Genomic DNA, 17967 nt, shown 5'->3' with positions numbered 1-17967 from the left:
GGTTTCTATCACCTCGTTTTGACATAATTAGCTATCAGACACTAGCGACCCGCTAGTGTCTGCTCTACCAAACAATGCTATTATAATACCTTTGTGTGCAGCCGTTTGCTTAAAAAACTAACTTTTATTGATATGCTAATGAGCCCATCTCCTCTGGAATGCGATCCTCCCTCTGAGCCAGCGGACGAATTCTCGCACCTGCGCCATGCGCGTCTGTATTTGGCGCAGGCGCAGTGAATGTCTGACCGCTCCCTGCACAGACATCTTTACGGCTTGCTGCCGGGCGTCGTCTGTTCCTCGGAGCACTCTGACGTCATCGGCGCAGGCGCAGTGGAGATGTCTGTGCAGGGAGCAGTCAGACATTCACTGCGCCTGCGCCAAATACAGACTCGCACGGCGCAGGCGCGAGAATTCGTCTGCTGGCTCAGAGGGAGGATCGCATTCCAGAGGAGATCGGGGGGCTGGAGGGACACGCTGGGCAGCATTTTGTGTGAGTAGACCGAGCCTCTAGGTGCTGAAAAGACGCCCCCATAGCACCTAGAGGCTCATTAGCATATCAATAAAAGTTTGTTTTTTAGGCAAACTGCTGCACACAAAGGTATTATAATAGCATTGTTTGGTAGAGAAGACCCTAGCGGGTCGCTAGTGTCTGATAGCTAGTTATGTCAAAACGAGGTGATAGAGACCCTTTAAGGTAACTTTCCAGTAGCCATCACATTATCATCACAGGCAGGATTAGAAGATCACATCTTTATAGATAAGACACACTGGATCCACCATTCACAATAGGTGATTGTTACAGCTTGTCTATTCTTTCCTTGTAGAATGACCTCTGCACAGGCCAGAGATGCCTAGAAAACTCCCATAGAAGTCCATGAGGTCTCCTTCAGTCTATTGTTTGTAGCCCATAAAGTCGTTGCTTTAAAGATGGCGCATGCTCGGGACCTCATAAAACTGATCAGGAACATTTCTCCTGCAGATGCTATGGTTAGTTGCGACTGCGGCGCCTGAGTTGTCTTTTTGTGGGAGCCCAGTGCTCCCAAAGCCCAACCGGCTCGCCTACTCTGGAATGGAGGGAGTTGTTTGGTTGCTATGGCAGCCTTGAGTCTTCGGAAGGCTCCGAACCCTATCATAACAACGTTTCATTTAAAGTCCTGCCTATGACAGGTCTTTGTAGGAACATAGTGAATCTCCCATAGGCTGCAGTGTTACATGTTTGCAGTCTATGGGAAAAGTGATCAGACTGTCACATGTTAAAGGGCATCTGTCAGCAGATTCGTACCTATGACACTGGATGACCTGTTATATGTGCACTTGGCAGCTGAAGTCATCTGTGTTGGTTGTTTATATGTGCCCACTTTGGGGGGTGTTGCCATTACACCTAGAGGCTCTGCTCTCTCTGCAGCTGCTGCACCCTTTCCACTTTGATTTGCAGAGCCAGGCAGTGAAAACATGAAGGGGTTAAATATAGATTGTTTAAAAAAAATATATATATATATTTTTTTTTTTTGATAAACTGTTTAGCATTTTCTGAATACACTTCCCCTTTAATTGAGCAGTGATCGAATGGTACTTTGTTCAGAAGCATATTTTACTGGCCTGGCACTGGCTCGTGTAACTTGACCCTCACAATGGCCTCAGGTTACCTTTTCAGCAGTGCTCTTTTCCTAGGACAGTGCAACTTGAAACCACATTCAATATACGGTATCACAGACTGTGCCGATCTGCAGTATGTGTGACCAAGGAGTCCAGCCAATCGGCATGGACCTTTCACCGGTAAAACACCTGAAGTGCATGCGTGGATTGGCAGCTCTGTAGAGATCACTTTTCAGCAGTCATATCATTATAATCATGCATCTACGTCGCCTATCATGGACAAGATGGAGCTGTTTTGTACTGCATAAGTCAGAGCATGACCACAACACTCCCATCAATCAATTATGCATCTCATATGGCTGCTTAAAAGCATCTCTCTAAATCCTGTTAAAGAACTCCCGCCAAAAATGTTATTCTCTGACCTGTTTAGAAAGGTGCATGATGTAATCTTCTTACCAGTGACTGTATTTGGGAGTTATCCCCTCCCTTCTGATCCTCAGCTGTGTCATGTGACCAGCAATCAGACTCTCCAACTGATACAGCATCTTATGTATGGACAGGAATCAGTTTCTCTATGTATCCCTATGGGAGCCTCACTCTGTCTTAGGCTCGGCTCGGATGCGGACCTAAACAACGGTCGTGTGCATGAGGCCTTATAGGAATAAATAGAGAAGTAACTGACTTCCTGTCCTGTGTCAGTTGGAGATCAGAGCGTTGGTCACATGACATCACTTTCTAGCAGGTCATAGAATAAACATTTTGCTGGGAGTTCTACTTTAAAGGGGTTCTCCAGGAAATAAGAAAATGAAAATAAGTAAATAGTACTTTATTATAAATAAATTCCCAAATATTTTTCATTTGTTATAATTACTCGTTTTCTCTGGGGAGCAATCAGGAGAAATAAAATGGCCGCCGTCCTATTAGTACACACACAACCTGTCCTAATCAGACCGGAGAACAGGTTACTTCAGAGCTGCCTCATCCTCCTCTCTGCTCTGCTTGTCAGGGGTTATGGTCCTGAATACGGTTTTAAAGTAAAAAGTAAGACGGCACTACCTTTGTTGGGATGTTCTCTAAGGCCATTCGGTGGCGGTGCCAGTGGTGTCGGATCCTGACCTTGGGTCCCCAAATTACAAAAATAGAAGGAAAAAAACCCATAGCACTCAAACTTCTCAATGTAGTTTGTGTTTATTTCTCACCCAGCATGCAACGTTTCGACTCCAGTGAGTCTTTATCAAGCACTGGAGTCGAAACGTTACATGCTGGATGAGAATTAAACACAGAAACTACAATGAGAAGTTGGAGTGCTATGTTTTTTTTTTTTTTTAATCCTGAATACTGTTTAATATGGTCTTCAGCTGAATCTCTGTAGGAATGGAGCTTATAAGGAGACGTGAAGTACAGAGAGGAGGTGGGAAAGTGGCGGTGTCCTGCTGTGTGATTAGGACAGGTTTTGTATGCAGTAATAGGACGGCGGCCATTTTTTTTTTTTTTTCTCCAAATGATTGCTCCCCAGACAAAATGAGCCATTATAACTAATGAAAGGTATTTGGGGAATATATTTAATATCTGCAATCAGAAAATAAAAACAAGAGAACTTCACTTGTGATTGAGTAACTGGTTTCACATCTGCAGTAAGGTATCTGGCAGGCTGATTCTCTGCCGGAACTAGTTTGTCGGATCTGGCCCAGCCAGATACCTCCTGCGTTTACCACTAGAGCCCATTGACTATAATGTCCAGGCATCCTGTAGTTTCCGGCATGAGCATCAGGTTTCAGCCAGACAAACAGTGCGTGCATCAAAACCCAGCGTTCACCCCAGAATCCGGCCGGATCACATTATAGTCAGTGGGGTCCCACGATGCTGCAACCCGCAGCCTACATTTGTATTTAAGGGTTAATCATATGTATTGGTGGCGCAGTGGCCTTCCCCTTCAGTATTATAATCATGTTAATTATCTTCATTGGTGGCCACAGGCGCTCCCCCACCATTCATTTGTGGCAGTTCCGATCGGAGCCCCAGCAGTAAAATTGCGATGCTCTGTTTACCATGGCAGCCAGGACGCTACTGAAGCCTTGGCTACCATGGTAAGCCCCCTACTGCTGTGTGCACAAAGCACAGTGCAGCAGGGAGAGTAAAGTCCTATTCACCCTAATAGAGCTCTTTCGGGGTGAATAGGACAAGGGATCAAAAGATCCCAGGTTCTAGCCCATAAGGGGGCTAATGGTTATTTTTTTTAAAAAGTTGGAAAAAAAACCTCCTGCTGGATCCAGTAAAAATGCTAGTGTGAAGATAGCCTTAAGGAGGCACTCCCATGCAGGGTTTCTGACTGACGGACAGGATGCCGTGTGCCGGAGTGGCCTGCGGGATCTCCAATAGAGATGTGAAGGAAGCCGAAGTTTGTTAGACATTTGTGTATACCAGCACATTTACAGAATAGGGGGATGGGGTTTGGGGAGCCTCTTTAATGAGCAGCATTATGGGAGAGAACTGGAGGAGAGTATATAAGTATTGTTGTGTCTACCATGAGAAAAGGGGACGTGGGCAGAGACCCTACCATGACTACGGAAGAAAATGAAGGTAGAGGCACTCTCGTAACCAGCGGCGCTGCAGTGACTACTGGGGAAATGGTAGTGAAAAGCTCTACTGTTGGTGAAGGGGCTTTTAGCACTTATTCCAGGGAAGAGAAGGGGGGGTGCACTGTAAGGGTCCATTCACACGTCCGCAAAATGGGTCCACATCCGTTCCGCGATTTTGTGTGCAAAGAGGCCTAGCACTGTTGCACCTCTGCTATGGAGAAGTGCGGTGGAGATGATGGTTGTGGATTCCTAAGTGACAAATCTGGTTGCAATTTGTCTAACCATTCTAAGTGGCGTATACTTTCCTACTACACATGTGCCCTCTGGCATCAAGCGCCCCTGTGCGTCTGGGCTTATGAGTAAACCCTGTACTGTAGGTAGGTATGTTTTTTAGAAACCAGATTGCGTGACAAGTGACCTCACCCCCACTAGTGCCAGCAGAGCATTGTGCAAGACTCTTCCAGGCCCTTCTCTTCCTCTATAAATAAATATATAACTTGCTGAAATCGCAGTTAGAAAAACCCTTCTGCTTTGTGACATTTTAACTTGTACTGCAAGCTTAATATTAATCTTTTTCCACCCTAGGTTTAAGATGAACACTTCTGGGTTTAAAAGGGGTCAGTGGGCCTCCCAGTCCCTCCGAGTAACGGCCAGAGAGCTGTCTCTCGTGAAGCCGAAGAATGCGGCCATAATGGAACGTTTCTCCAAGTAAGTTTTATTACCCCTTTTAGTTTTTTATTTTCTATTTGTGCAGCGCTACATTGTTACAATGAACTCTTGTGCCATACACCGTGGTCCCACCAATGCTGAATTGAGAACCGCAGGCCTTTCTGAATCCTCAAACGCATTCTGCTGAGTTCTCATGAATATTAATATGGTCCGTAAAATGGCCGCTTACGGTTATGTGCGTCTTAATTAAATCTTCTATTGGGTTAGACTCCATCCTCTTGCCATAGGGCTATTGCAACGTGGCAGCTTTACAGATTAATCATCAACAAGTAATGATTGTGTAGGTGGTTGCATTGCTCACGTAACAGGACAGGCACGAATAATCCAAATTTTTGATCCCAAGCAAATTTTCCAACGTAGAATTCGGTGTAAATTGCATGTGGTCTGCAGCTTGTTTTCAATGTGTTGGCTATTTTTGTTTGAGTTCTGTGACTCTTGGACCTATGTCTAGTCATGAGACTTCAGTGTAAAAGCAAATCACGGAGAAATGGCCCACCTCTTCCTTAATGCAACTTTCACTGTCCTTTTAGATAGAACTGATTTCTACCACTTACCGTATATACCTTGTTGGAAAGGTGACAACCTGTATGACTGTCATCGCATCTGCCAAAGGTGCGGTCACCCAGCTTTCCTAGCCTTCAGCAATGATGAGAGCGTTGCAACATTAGACATGTTTGCTTTTTGGGAACCCTGTGACCCCCTCCTTCTTGGACTTGGCACTGTTTGTTGCATTGCAATACCGGGAACGTGAGTGAGAACCTAGCCCTTGGTGGCACCAGCGTTTTGTCCCATGGCTGCTTGGGCTTTACTTTGTGTAATTCACTTCTTCCCACTGAGTCCACCTTGCCGTTTCTGTGTGAGCTGGGTAATTTTGGTAATTTTCAGAAGACCATGGAAGCTGTATATTTAGGCTAGGTCTACACGACGACATTTGTCGCACCAATGTCTCGCAACAATTTTTATAATGGTAGTCTATAGTGTCGCACTGCAACATGCGCGACAGTCGCAGAAAAATCCATCTCGAATGGATTTTTTGCGACTGTCGCGTCGCAGCATGTTGCAGTGCGAAACCAATAGACTAACATTATAAAAATTGTTGTGCGACAAATGTCGTCGTGTAGACCTAGCCTTAGTGCTGGAATGGGATCAGGTCCAGCCCTGTGGAATTAGGAAAACCTTTACCAAAGCTTTTTTTTTTTTTTTTTTTTTCCCCTGCTTGCAAAATTCCGGATCTGATCCCGTTCTTGGCACTAATTCCTGGACGGCAGATTACAGTCCGTCTGCAGAATATTTTCTGGATATCTGTGCACAGGTGCTGATTCAGTTACTGATAAACTGTCCCCATGTATACGTAGACATGTAACATCTTGCCCTGAACCCTCCTGGGAACATTAGTCAGGTTCTTCCAAAGAAATCTACGCACCCTTCCCTGTTTATAGGAAGCTGCACCTATTCCTGTCGTCAGAAGCTTCTTAATGTTACTGGACGGTAACTGGATTAGATTGCCAAATAGAAAACACATTTTTGTACTGTTATGCCAGGTCTAAACCTGCCATACTTCTACATAATGGCGCTAGGTTTTGGTATAATATGGCCTGCATGAGGACTACTCCGCTACTGAGTGCTTTCTTGTCGTTTGGGTGCAGTTTAAGTGGAATCTTATGTACTTTCGGTCCCCTTACAATCCACTTCAGACATTGATTTCAAAACACAACCTGCGTTAGGACGCCCCTTACCCATTTGGGTTCTAATCTAGTCGGAGGCCTCACTTATGCTGTGCCATTGCCACGTACACAGTGCACATTGACCTGTTCAGCTAAGGGTATGTTTGTATCTGCCGCATGTCTGATCCGGCAACAAAATTCCTTTTGTCGGCCAGACAAAAACAGTTTTTGTCCTGCCGAAACCCAGCATTTATGCTGTAAAGCGGCCAGATCACCGCCGGACCGCATTATAGTCAAATGGGATATGGCGACGTCCAGTAGGCTTCTCTGTGCCGGTAAAGCCTGCCGGATCTGCTACCGCAAATGCCATCTTGCTCTTAGTGTTTTGCGTTCAGGGTAAAGTTGTCAGCGCTGGAGCACTGTGTTGGCAGAACACGCGACACATTCCATGATTTATGAGGCTGCACATTTATTTTCCCCATTACGGTTTCACTTGGCCAGGTGATGCCGGTTCTAACCTCCTGTTCTACTAGTTAAATATTCTGTGACCTTCTCACTAAGGTTACCTATTGCTCTCCATAATGTGCACAATATCTTTAGGGGGGTAAAGGCAAACCTTCTATAGCACACGGTCATAGGATATTGCTGACATTTACTAAGTCTACCCTAGAGATGATTGACCATATTGTATGAGGGAGCAGAACAAAGAGAAAGCTAGACCGCATCTGCCTTAGGCGTCATGCACACGACCATGCTGTGTCGTGCGGTCCGCAAATTGCCACCCATGCGAGTTCTGCAATTAATGGAATAGGCAGCCATGATAGAAATGCCTATTCTTGTCCGCAAAACAGACAGAAATAGGACATGTTTTTTATTTATTTACTTTTTTTTTTTTTTGCAATGGATGCGGACAGCACACGGAGTTCTGTCTGCATCTTTTGCAGCCCCATTGAAGTAAATGGGTCCACATCAGAGCCGCAAAAAATGTGGACCAAAACAAAGTTTGTGCATGAGGCCTTAAAGGGTTGTTCCATTAAAACAACTTGTCCCCGTCTGATCGCTGGGGGCCCATGCTTCCTTTCTGAATGGCGCAACAGATGTGCCTGTGTGTCCGCTGCACCGTTCAACTTTATTAGACTGCTGGAGCTAGCTAGGCGCTAGTACTCGATCTACGGCAGCCCCATAGAGCGGAATGGAGTGGTAGCGCTCATGCATGTCTGCCGCTCCATTTAAATGGAGAGCATGGACCCACCCCATTCTGGTGGGGATCACTAATCAGACAGGGGTAGGGGATAAGTTGTTTTAATGGGACAACCCTTTTAAAAGGGATGTTTCATGAAGAAAATGCTGTTCCCATGCACAATGGGGGTCCCTGCTCAGGACTTCCCGCTGATCCAGGACAGGTCTGTATGAACTGTTCCTGTCCTCTCCATTGGTTGTGTGCGGCTTTACAACTCGAATCCACTGAAGATGAGGCTACTTTCACACTTGCGGCAGGACGACCGCTCCGTCCCTATTGACTATAATGGGGGCGGAGCTCCGGCACGGCGAAAGGCCGCAGGACTAAAAGTCCTGCATGTCCGACTTTTTAGTCCGGCGGCCTCTCAGAGCGAACTGCCGTTCTGCACCGGAGCTCCGCCCCGTGCCCATTATAGTCAATGGGGACGGAGCGGCGGCACTGCAAAATAGCGGAAGGACGGATCCGACAGGGTGAACAGCCTGTCTGATCCGTCCTACTGCAAGTGTGAAAGTACCCTTACGCGGCTTACAGTACCCCACACAACCTGTGGATGAGTGTGGCACTGTTTTTAGAAGAAAGAAGACTGAGGTTTTTAAATGCTGCACAATTCTTGGAGCAATGACTTTTCTACCAAATGACCTCTGTTCTGCAGGTTGGACATGTTGTCCCAGGCCTTGTTGCCGTCCAGGCAGTCCTTCTCCTAGAAAAGATCCACACAGGAAGTTACATACAGCATGCTCGATCAGTTGCTGATGTAAACATGTGTGATATTTATCATTTTGTATATCAGTTTTTTTTTTTCAGCTTCAAGGGGTTATTCCATGATTAATGTAAAATATGAAAATTGTCATAATATAGTTTGACATCCTCTTTCTAACCAAGCTAGAACCAGCCCTGTGCCTCACATGGGTCCAGAGAGCTCCCTGTTCATTGCTCTGCTAGATTTATATCAAGCTGACAGCTTAGTGGGAGGGTGTCTTTATTCAGAGGGCGTGTCCTTTCTGCTGCAGCTGGTGGCAGTTAAAGGATGGAACTGAGCATGTGCTTCCGTCTCGGTGAGCGGGACAAAGAAATTAAAAGAACAAACAGCAGGTGGCGCTATACAGATAGGTTTAGTTGTCTAAGGCCTTGTGTATACGAACTTTTATTTTATTTTTTTCCCGTATGCAGAGCCATTCAGAACGCAAAAAAAACTAAAGTTAATCCGTGTGCATTTTGTTTCCGTATTTCCATTCTGCAAAACAATAGAACATGTCCTATTGTTGTCCGCATTACAGACAAGGATAGGACTGTTCTATTAGGGTCCAGCTGTTCCGTTCTAAGAACTTGGAATGCACGCGGACGTCATCCGTATTTTTTGCGGACCGGAAAATACACACGGTTGTGTGCATGAGCCCTTACTCAGTAGCTATGCTAAATTTTTAATTACATTCAGTTACAAAAGTATTGAGATCCTTGTGCTGGTTTGAAAACTGTAGAATATTTTTCTTGGGACAACCCTTTTTAGGGGTTTTCCAGAATTTATTTTAATTGATGGCCTGTCCTCAGGCTAGTCGGTGGTAAGAGATGCTGCATGCCCACTAATCAGCTGTTCACAAGTAGTGCTAGAAGTACATGCTCCATCCATTGAGTAGTGCAGGAATGGCCAACCTGAGGCTCTCCAGCTGTTGTAAAACTACAACTCCCACCATGCCCTGCTGGCTGGCCATCCCTGGAGTAGTGCATGGCGGCATTTACTGCAGCGCTGCTCCTATTCATATCTGGAGCAGTACTACAGTAACATCGCCATCTACTACAGTATGGGACAGAGCTGTGTACTTCTGCAGCTGATCAGCAGGAGCCGGGGCCCCTCACTGATCTAATATTGATAAGCTATTCTGAGGATAGGCCATCAATATAAAAATGCTAGAAAGCCCCTTTAAAGCATAAGGGTAAAGATGCCAGCTGTATTGCATCTACTTTTTTTGCTGAACGTATGAACGCTCGTTGGCAGTGTAATACAGATTGCCTGATGAACGAACAAACGCTTATTTGTCGGGCAATTTGGTAAATCAAAAACCCTGGGACTTACCTGCTGTCACCTGCACTAGTCAAAGATATCAAGAGGTCACTGTTTTCTGCCAAAGGGATGGGAGGGGAATTTCAGTTTAGTATACAGTGCGTGGTGTCGGCATGTACTACAGAACAATGGGAGGCTCAGATCAGGGGAAAGAGACCCTAAATAATCAAATAATTATGTCTTCAAAAAGGTTTTTAATTATAATCTATGTACAGGTTAGTCACCATTCCAACAGCATGTGACCTGTTTTCTCCAAAATAGGTTATAAATAATTAAGAAGTAAGCTCCTTTATTCGCTCTTGTATTTCTAGCACACTATTATCGGCACCTCACATCATGTAAATCCAGCCTTAAAGAGAACCTGCCGCTAGAGTTGCACCGGGTATCGACTTATCGATACCCAATTGATAGCGCAGCCTAGTATCTCAGAACATGGCGCACGCTGCTCTCGGCGCGCGCCATGTTCCCTCAGCAGCATAGGGGAGAAGGAAGCAGTCTCTCCCTCCCCCTCCCCCCTGTGCTGCTGCCACCAATGAGACGACAGAGGGGTGGAGGAGGGGAGGGACTGTGGCCACTGCACCACCAATGAATATAACTCGCCCATTAATTCAAATACAGGAGGCGGGTGCCAGCTGCAGAATCACATAGCCGGCTCCCGACCTCTGACAGGGAGCTGTGATCCGCGGCAGTTAACCGCTCAGATGCGGCACCTGAAGGGTTAACTGACGCTGACCACACCTCCCTGTCATAGAGGCCGGGTGCCAGCTATGTGATTCTGCAGCTGGCACCCGCCTCCTGTATTTTGTATTAAAAGTTAGTTATGTTCCCTCCCCCCCAAACCCCAGTATTAAATCATTGGTGGCAGTGGCCACAGGGTCCCCTCCCCCTACTCTTCATTGGTGGTGCAGTGGCAAGATCGGAGCCCAAGCAGTGTAATTGCAGGGCTCCGATTGGTTACCATGGCAGCTAGGATGCTACTGAAGCCCTGGCTGCCATGGTAAGCTCCCTGCTGCTGTGTGCACTATGCACAGGGCATCAGGGACAGTGTAAGATCCTATTCACCCTAAAAGATCTGTTAGGGTGAATAGGACAAGGGATCAAAAGATCCCAAGTTCTAGCCCCTAAGGGGAAAATGGTTATTAAATAGGTGGGGGAAAAAAAACCCATCAAAATATTAAGTATAAATCACCCCCTTTCCTAATTTTACATTTAAAATATATAAACAATAAATAAACCTATTACATATTGCCACGTCCAAAAAGTCCAAGTTATCATAATATAAAAAAAATTCCCTGTGGTGAATGCTGTAACAGAAGAAAAAAAAAATGTCAAAACTGCGTGATTCACTTTTTTTATTTATTTTTTTATTTTTAGGCTACTTTCACACTAGCGTTCTGCTGTCCGCTCGTGAGCTCCGTTTGAAGGGGCTCACGAGCGGAGCAGAACGCTTCCGTCCAGCCCTGATGCAGTCTGAATGGATGCGGATCCGCTCAGACTGCATCAGTCTGGCGGCGTTCAGCCTCCGCTCCGCTCGCCTCCGCACGGCCAGGCGGACAGCTGAACGCTGCTTGCAGCGTTCGGGTGTCCGCCTGGCCGTGCGGAGGCGTGCGGATCCGTCCAGACTTACAATGTAAGTCAATGGGAACGGATCCGCTTGAAGATGACACCATATGGCTCAATCTTCAAGCGGATCCGTCCCCCATTGACTTTACATTGAAAGTCTGAAAGGATCCGCTCAGGCTACTTTCGCACTTAGAAATTTTTCTAAGTTATTAATGCAGACGGATCCGTACTGAACGGAGCCTCTGTCTGCATTAATATGATCGGATCCGTTCAGAACGGATCCGATCAAGCGCTAGTGTGAAAGTAGCCTTATTTTGTCACCTTGTCCCCACCAAAAAATAGGATAGCACTGTTCGATTATGGGCCTGACGTTCCATAAAATGCGGAATGCAAGCTTTTTTTTTTTTTTCCGCATGGTATCTAGTATCGCTATACTTTTTTATGGTATCGAAATCAAATCAAAATTTTGGTATTGTGACAACCCTACCTGCCACCACAATCTGCAGTCAGCAGGTTTATAGAGCAGGAGGAGCTGAGCAGATTGATGTATATAGTTATGGGAAAAGCTTCATTAAAACGTGTAATTTATATAGTTCTCTATTTCTGACTTCAATTGTACACAGGGAAGGTGTTATGAGTGACTGATGGCATTCTCTGTGTAAGCGTTTATACAGACATCGATGTCAGTTACTGATGGCTGTACACGGGGGTGATCTCAAGTTCAGAAAGAGCTGAGAAATGTGTAAATTACAAGTTTTACTGAATCTTTTTCCATAAAATTGTACATATTAATCTGCTCAGCTCCTCCTGCTCTATAGCCTGTAGATTGCATTGCATTTAGTGGTGACCTTTTTAATTTCATGCTGTGTCCTCACAGAACTGGAAGCTTTCTTTTTCTTAAATTCCTGGCATAGACACAGATTTAAAGGACATGGCCTCTGACTTCCTAAAACTGCACCAGCCCTGTCCACAGGTTGTGTGCGATAGTGCACCTGTTCACCATTGACTCCAGTGGAGCCAAGCTGCAATACCAGACACCACCCGTGGACGGGGGTGGTGCTGTTTTTGGAAGACGACAGCCATGTTTTAAAGATAACACACACTTAGGGCAAATCATTAAAGATATAGATGCTTTAACCCTGATGGTGCTGGACCTATGAAACATTTTGTGTGCTTTCTTTAGAATCCCTCAGTCAGGATGGTTTATTTTAAAGGGAACCAGTCATCATATAAATGCACTGCAGTCTGCATACAGCATGTTAGAGAGCAGAAGGAGCTGAGCAGAAATATTCAGCATTTTTGCAGTTTTTGTTACAATCTCTGCATTTTCTGAGCTCAGTAGCGAAGTGGGTTATCTCATCAGTGACCGAATGTTCCCTGTTTACACACTTATACAGGGAAAGCTTTCACTCACAAGACCTCCCTCTTGGCTACTGAGCTCAGAAAGAGCAGAGAATGTAATTAATAAAATTTAAGTTTTGCATAGTTTTCTATAAAACTTAATAGAAGATTATGCTGTCAGCAAAACAAGATCATGAAATATTTCAGTATTGACGGTGACCACTGAGCTTCAGAACAGTTTTGTGTAGAGATCACTTTTTAGCAGTCATCTCATTATCTTCACAGCCTACAATGAAGGGTGACATTGCTGTTTCTTCATATATTCTTGTAGTACGCCTGATGAAGGTACTGGTAATGTCTCGAAAGCTCGCTATATTGTAACATCATTACTTCTATTTTTGTTAGCCATTAAAAAGTATCAGACCTGCAATACTCTTTTTTTGTTTCTTAATGAGAGCACTAAACTAGTTTTCTATTGGCTAACACGGTCCCAGACTTTTTTCCTTTTGACCAACATATAGAAAACACTGGCTACTGTTTACAATAGATGTTTACGACTTAGCTCCTCCCCCATCCCTGCACAAGTCACAGAGCATGCTCAAAACACTCTCCCACCACATTACAGGCTCCTATGGTCCACGTGGTTGCTGCATTTGACTGCTTTTAAATCTCGGGCATTATGGCTGCCCCTGTAGTCATGTACAAAAATGGAATAAAAAAAAAACCTGTTTAGATTTAAAAGAATATAGAAGTATTTCCTTTTCATTAGTAGACAAAATGGGTGATTGTATTGCCAAAGAAATTTCAGTGCAGAATGTGTGAAAATGGTTACACGTTAATATATATTGATTTTATTTTTTCTGTTCTGCATAGATATCAAAAAGCAGCTGAAGAAGCCAGCCAGGATAAGAAGAAAACTGTAAGTAGCCTTCTGATCAGCATATCAAAGGGGTTTTCCAGGATTTTACTACTGGTGACCTATCCTCAGGAGAGGTAATCAGTATTTGATCGGTGGGGGTCCGGCACTCAGGACCCCTGCTGATCAGCTATTTGAGAAGGCAGCGACGCTTCTGTGAGCTCCGCAGCCTTCTCTGTGCTCGGCTTACAAATGAATGGGGCTGAGCATGATGCCATACAATGTAAGGCGATGTGCTTGGTGAGCACAGGGAAGGTCGCGGTGCTCACACGAGCATTGATGTCTTAAACAGCTGATCAGCAGGGGTCCCAGGTGTCGGACCCCCACTGATCAGATACTGATGACCTATCCAGAGGATAGGTTTTTCCGTAGTAAAATCCAGTAATGCACTCTTGTCAAAAGGGTTTTCTGGGATCTATTCCTGCAGACTCTGGAGCTCCTGTCACTGAGAACTCATCTGGTCCTGAGATTCATGACTTTTTTTACCTGCTTTTTGTAGATTCTAACTTCCGGTAAAGGTCTTATGTCCTTTACTTTACAGCCCACCATATTTTCTTATGACCTGCAGCATTTACTGGAAAGGAAATAGCAATTTAAAAAAGCAGGCCATACACGTTAGACTGGATCCTCCAACCATCTAATGTGTGTGAGGGCCCTCCGACACTTCCCCATTGCTAGATACTACGCAGAGAAAGGTCCGGCATGTTGGATTTCAACACGTCCGATCCCTTTTGTTCTCGGGCAGATGGCTTCCTGTGTCTGTCTGGCAGCAGCTTTCTCCCCTCTCCCTTTCACAACATATTCACACTTGGCCGAACCAAGCATGCGTGTATTGGGGTCATCGGGAGAGAGCGCTGTCAGTTGAATGAGCGCTTTGTGCTTTATTATTGGTCTTTGCTCTTTAGGAAATGGTGAAGTCTGTTATGGAGATGGGAAGTGGAGAAAACGGTCAGTCAAGCTAGTTTCACATTTGCGGTACAGCGTTCCGGTAGAGAACAGGCTGCCAGAGTTTTCCGGTTCTGGCATTCCTGCATGTCGCCAGAATGCCTGCCGGCCCCATTAACTATGGATTTGGATGGGAAAAAAATGCTGCTTGCAATGGTCCCCTGCTTGAAGGCTGTACTGCAAATGTAAAAGATGCCTTAGATTTCACATTTCCACCAAATGATATGGGTCGGGGGGGGGGGGGGGGGGGGGGGGGTGAGAGGTGCGAGGTGCTCATGATACAATATTTAGTAGTTTAACTCCCTGAAGGAGTTGTCCCATTACAGCATTATATCCCTTAAATGGGGAATATGTGTCTAATCTGTGGGGGTCCAGTCGCTGGGGACCCCCCAGTCTCAAGAGTGAGAGCGTATTCCCCCATTTTGAGAATCCTTTTTAGTTTTTAATACCTGTAACCTTGTATTGCAAGAAAAATCCTGCCATCTGTTCCTATTATACATAGTAACATAGTACATGAGTGTCATACTATGATGCATACTTAGTATATTTATTCCTGAGCGGATATGCTGTGCTTCACCTGATGGCCTTTCCTCTAGCGTGCATGTTTTCTAGTAACTCCCCTTACCATATTTTCATTCATTTAATGCTATCAGTTTATTTTCTGAATGAGTTTGTTTTAATAAATTGAGCGTGAAGAGACTTGTCATACAGGTCAAGATGAGGGGAATTAGGGATATTGCTCTGAAGTCATTACTCTCATATTAATATTCAATGTAAAATGAAGCCAGAAAGAAAAAGGGGTCAGTTTGCTTCTCTTCACTGTCAAGCGCCAGAATGCAGAAGAATGTAATTGCCCACCTCTGTGTCCTGGATACCTGGTGGGGTGGTTGGGGTGCCCTAATTCATCATGAAAAGTTACCTATGTGATCTTCATGGACCTAATTGCTTACTGTGTACAAGAGTATTCACAGATGTAGGCACCATGTAACTAGATACTTAAGGGAGTTGTCCAGCTTTTGGGAATTTTTTTTGGGCTTGTTCCCCACCACTTTGTTCTAGCTCCCTGGCTCTGTTCAGAGGTCTCCCGATCTGAGCCTGTAAAAGTCTGCATGACTGGCTTTAGGCTACTTTCACACTTGCGGCAGAGTGATCCGGCAAGCTGTACAATCACCGGAACTGCCTGCTGGATCTGGCAAAAACGTATGCCAACTGATGATGCCATTTGTAAGACTGATCAGTCAGAAAAATGCATTGAAATGCTGGATTAGTGTTTCTGGTGTCATCTGGCAAAATGGATCCGGCATTTATTTATTTTTCCCCTTTTTTTTTTCGGTCTGCGCATGCCGGTATTTTGAATGTCGGATCCAACACTAATACATTCCTATGGAAAAAATGCTGGATTTGGCAGTGTTTTTTTTAGGACTGAGATAAAACCGTAGCATGCTGCAGTTTTATCTCCGTCCTGATCAGTCAAAAAGACTGAACTAAACTTTTTTTTTTTTTTTTTTTTTTCTTCAAAATGTTTTAAAATAAATTCAATTATTTTACCAGTCCTTTGTGGGTTTTTTTTTTTGTTTTTTTTTTCCCTGGTGATCAAGCGCTACAGCTCCAGTGACCCCACCCGTTGTCTGTTTGCTGACGGCCAGCATGATCACTTGGGTAAGCTACTTTCACACTCGCGTTTTATGCGGATCCGTCATGGATGGATCCGTTCAGATAATACAACCGTCTACATCCGTTCTGAACTGATCTGTTTGTATTATCTTTAACATGGCCAAGATGATCCGTCTTGAACACCATTGAAAGTCAATGGAGGACGGATCTGTTTTCTATTGTGCCAGATTGTGTCAGTTTGCAAGCAGCGTTTTGGTGTCTGTCTCCAAAGTGGAATGGAGACTGAACGGAGCCAAACTGATGCATTCTGAGCGGATCCTTTTTCATTTAGAATGCAAACTGATCCGTTTAGGACACTTGTGAGAGCCCTGAACGGATCTCACAAACAAAGCCAAACGAGCGTGTGAAAGTCGACTAAAGAAGTGGTAGGTACTGTTTATTTTAAGTCATTTGGGCTTTTTTAAAAAAAATATTTTGCAAAGATATACATTTTATGTTTTGCAGCACAGTATTTCTACGGCTTAGGCCTCATGCACACGACAGTTGTTTTTTGCGTCCGCCAAAAAAAAAAAACTATGCCTATCCTTGTCCGCAAATGTGAAAAAAGTAGGACGTGCAATTTTTTTTGCTGAAGGGAAACACGGACAACGGACGCGGAACACAAACGGATGAACTATCAGCATTTTTTTGCTGTCCTATTGAAATGAATGGGTCCCCATCCTATCCGCAGGAAAAACGGAACGGAGGCCGAGAAAAACAACTGTCGTGTGCATGAGGCCTTAGTCAAGTTAATAGGGATGGGTGTCAACAAATTGACTGTTTCTAATAACTACTTGAGACATTTTGAATAGAATCTGTGTTGTAATCCATAGCTGCCATTCACGATTACTACAAGAGGAGAAGTACACTGCTCAAAAAAATTAAGGGAACACAAAAATAACACATCCTAGATCTGAATTAATTAAATATTCTTCTGAAATACTTTGTTCTTTACATAGTTGAATGTGCTGACAACAAAATCACACAAAAATAAAAAAATGGAAATCAAATTTTTCAACCCATGGAGGTCTGGATTTGGAGTCACCCTCAAAATTAAAGTGGAAAAACACACTACAGGCTGATCCAACTTTGATGTAATGTCCTTAAAACAAGTCAAAATGAGGCTCAGTAGTGTGTGTGGCCTCCACGTGCCTGTATGACCTCCCTACAACGCCTGTGCATGCTCCTGATGAGGTGGCAGACGGTCTCCTGAGGGATCTCCTCCCAGACCTGGACTAAAGCATCTGCCAACTTCTGGACAGTCTGTGGTGCAACGTGACGTTGGTGGATAGAGCGAGACATGATGTCCCAGATGTGCTCAATTGGATTCAGGTCTGGGGAACTGGCGGGCCAGTCTATAGCATCAATGCCTTTGTCTTGCAGGAACTGCTGACACACTCCAGCCACATGAGGTCTAGCATTGTCTTGCATTAGGAGGAACCCAGGGCCAACCGCACCAGCATATGGTCTCACAAGGGGTCTGAGGATCTCATCTCGGTACCTAATGGCAGTCAAGCTACCTCTGGCGAGCACATGGAGGGCTGTGCGGCCCTCCAAAGAAATGCCACCCCACACCATTACTGACCCAATGCCAAACCGGTCATGCTGGAGGATGTTGCAGGCAGCAGAACGTTCTCCACGGCGTCTCAAGACTCTGTCACGTCTGTCACATGTGCTCAGTG

The 17967-nt window shown here is 44.9% G+C and overlaps 1 protein-coding gene across 2 annotated transcripts in view; it reads left to right on the top strand.

The window, feature by feature from the left end:
- The window catches only part of LIMA1 (LIM domain and actin binding 1), a 58736-nt gene that overhangs the window by 7817 nt on the left and 32952 nt on the right, over positions 1–17967 (top strand). For both annotated transcript variants that reach the window (XM_040426010.1, XM_040426009.1), the window contains exons 2-3: positions 4761–4883; positions 13645–13690. In XM_040426010.1, coding sequence (XP_040281944.1) covers positions 4768–4883; positions 13645–13690 — 162 coding nt within the window. In that variant the 5' untranslated portion in view covers positions 4761–4767. The remainder of the gene's footprint in view (positions 1–4760; positions 4884–13644; positions 13691–17967) is intronic.

Source organism: Bufo bufo, chromosome 3, assembly GCF_905171765.1.
Source record: "Bufo bufo chromosome 3, aBufBuf1.1, whole genome shotgun sequence".
Taxonomy (NCBI): domain Eukaryota; kingdom Metazoa; phylum Chordata; class Amphibia; order Anura; family Bufonidae; genus Bufo; species Bufo bufo.
Note: the sequence above shows the minus strand (reverse complement) of the source record. Positions and strands in the feature narration are given on the sequence as shown.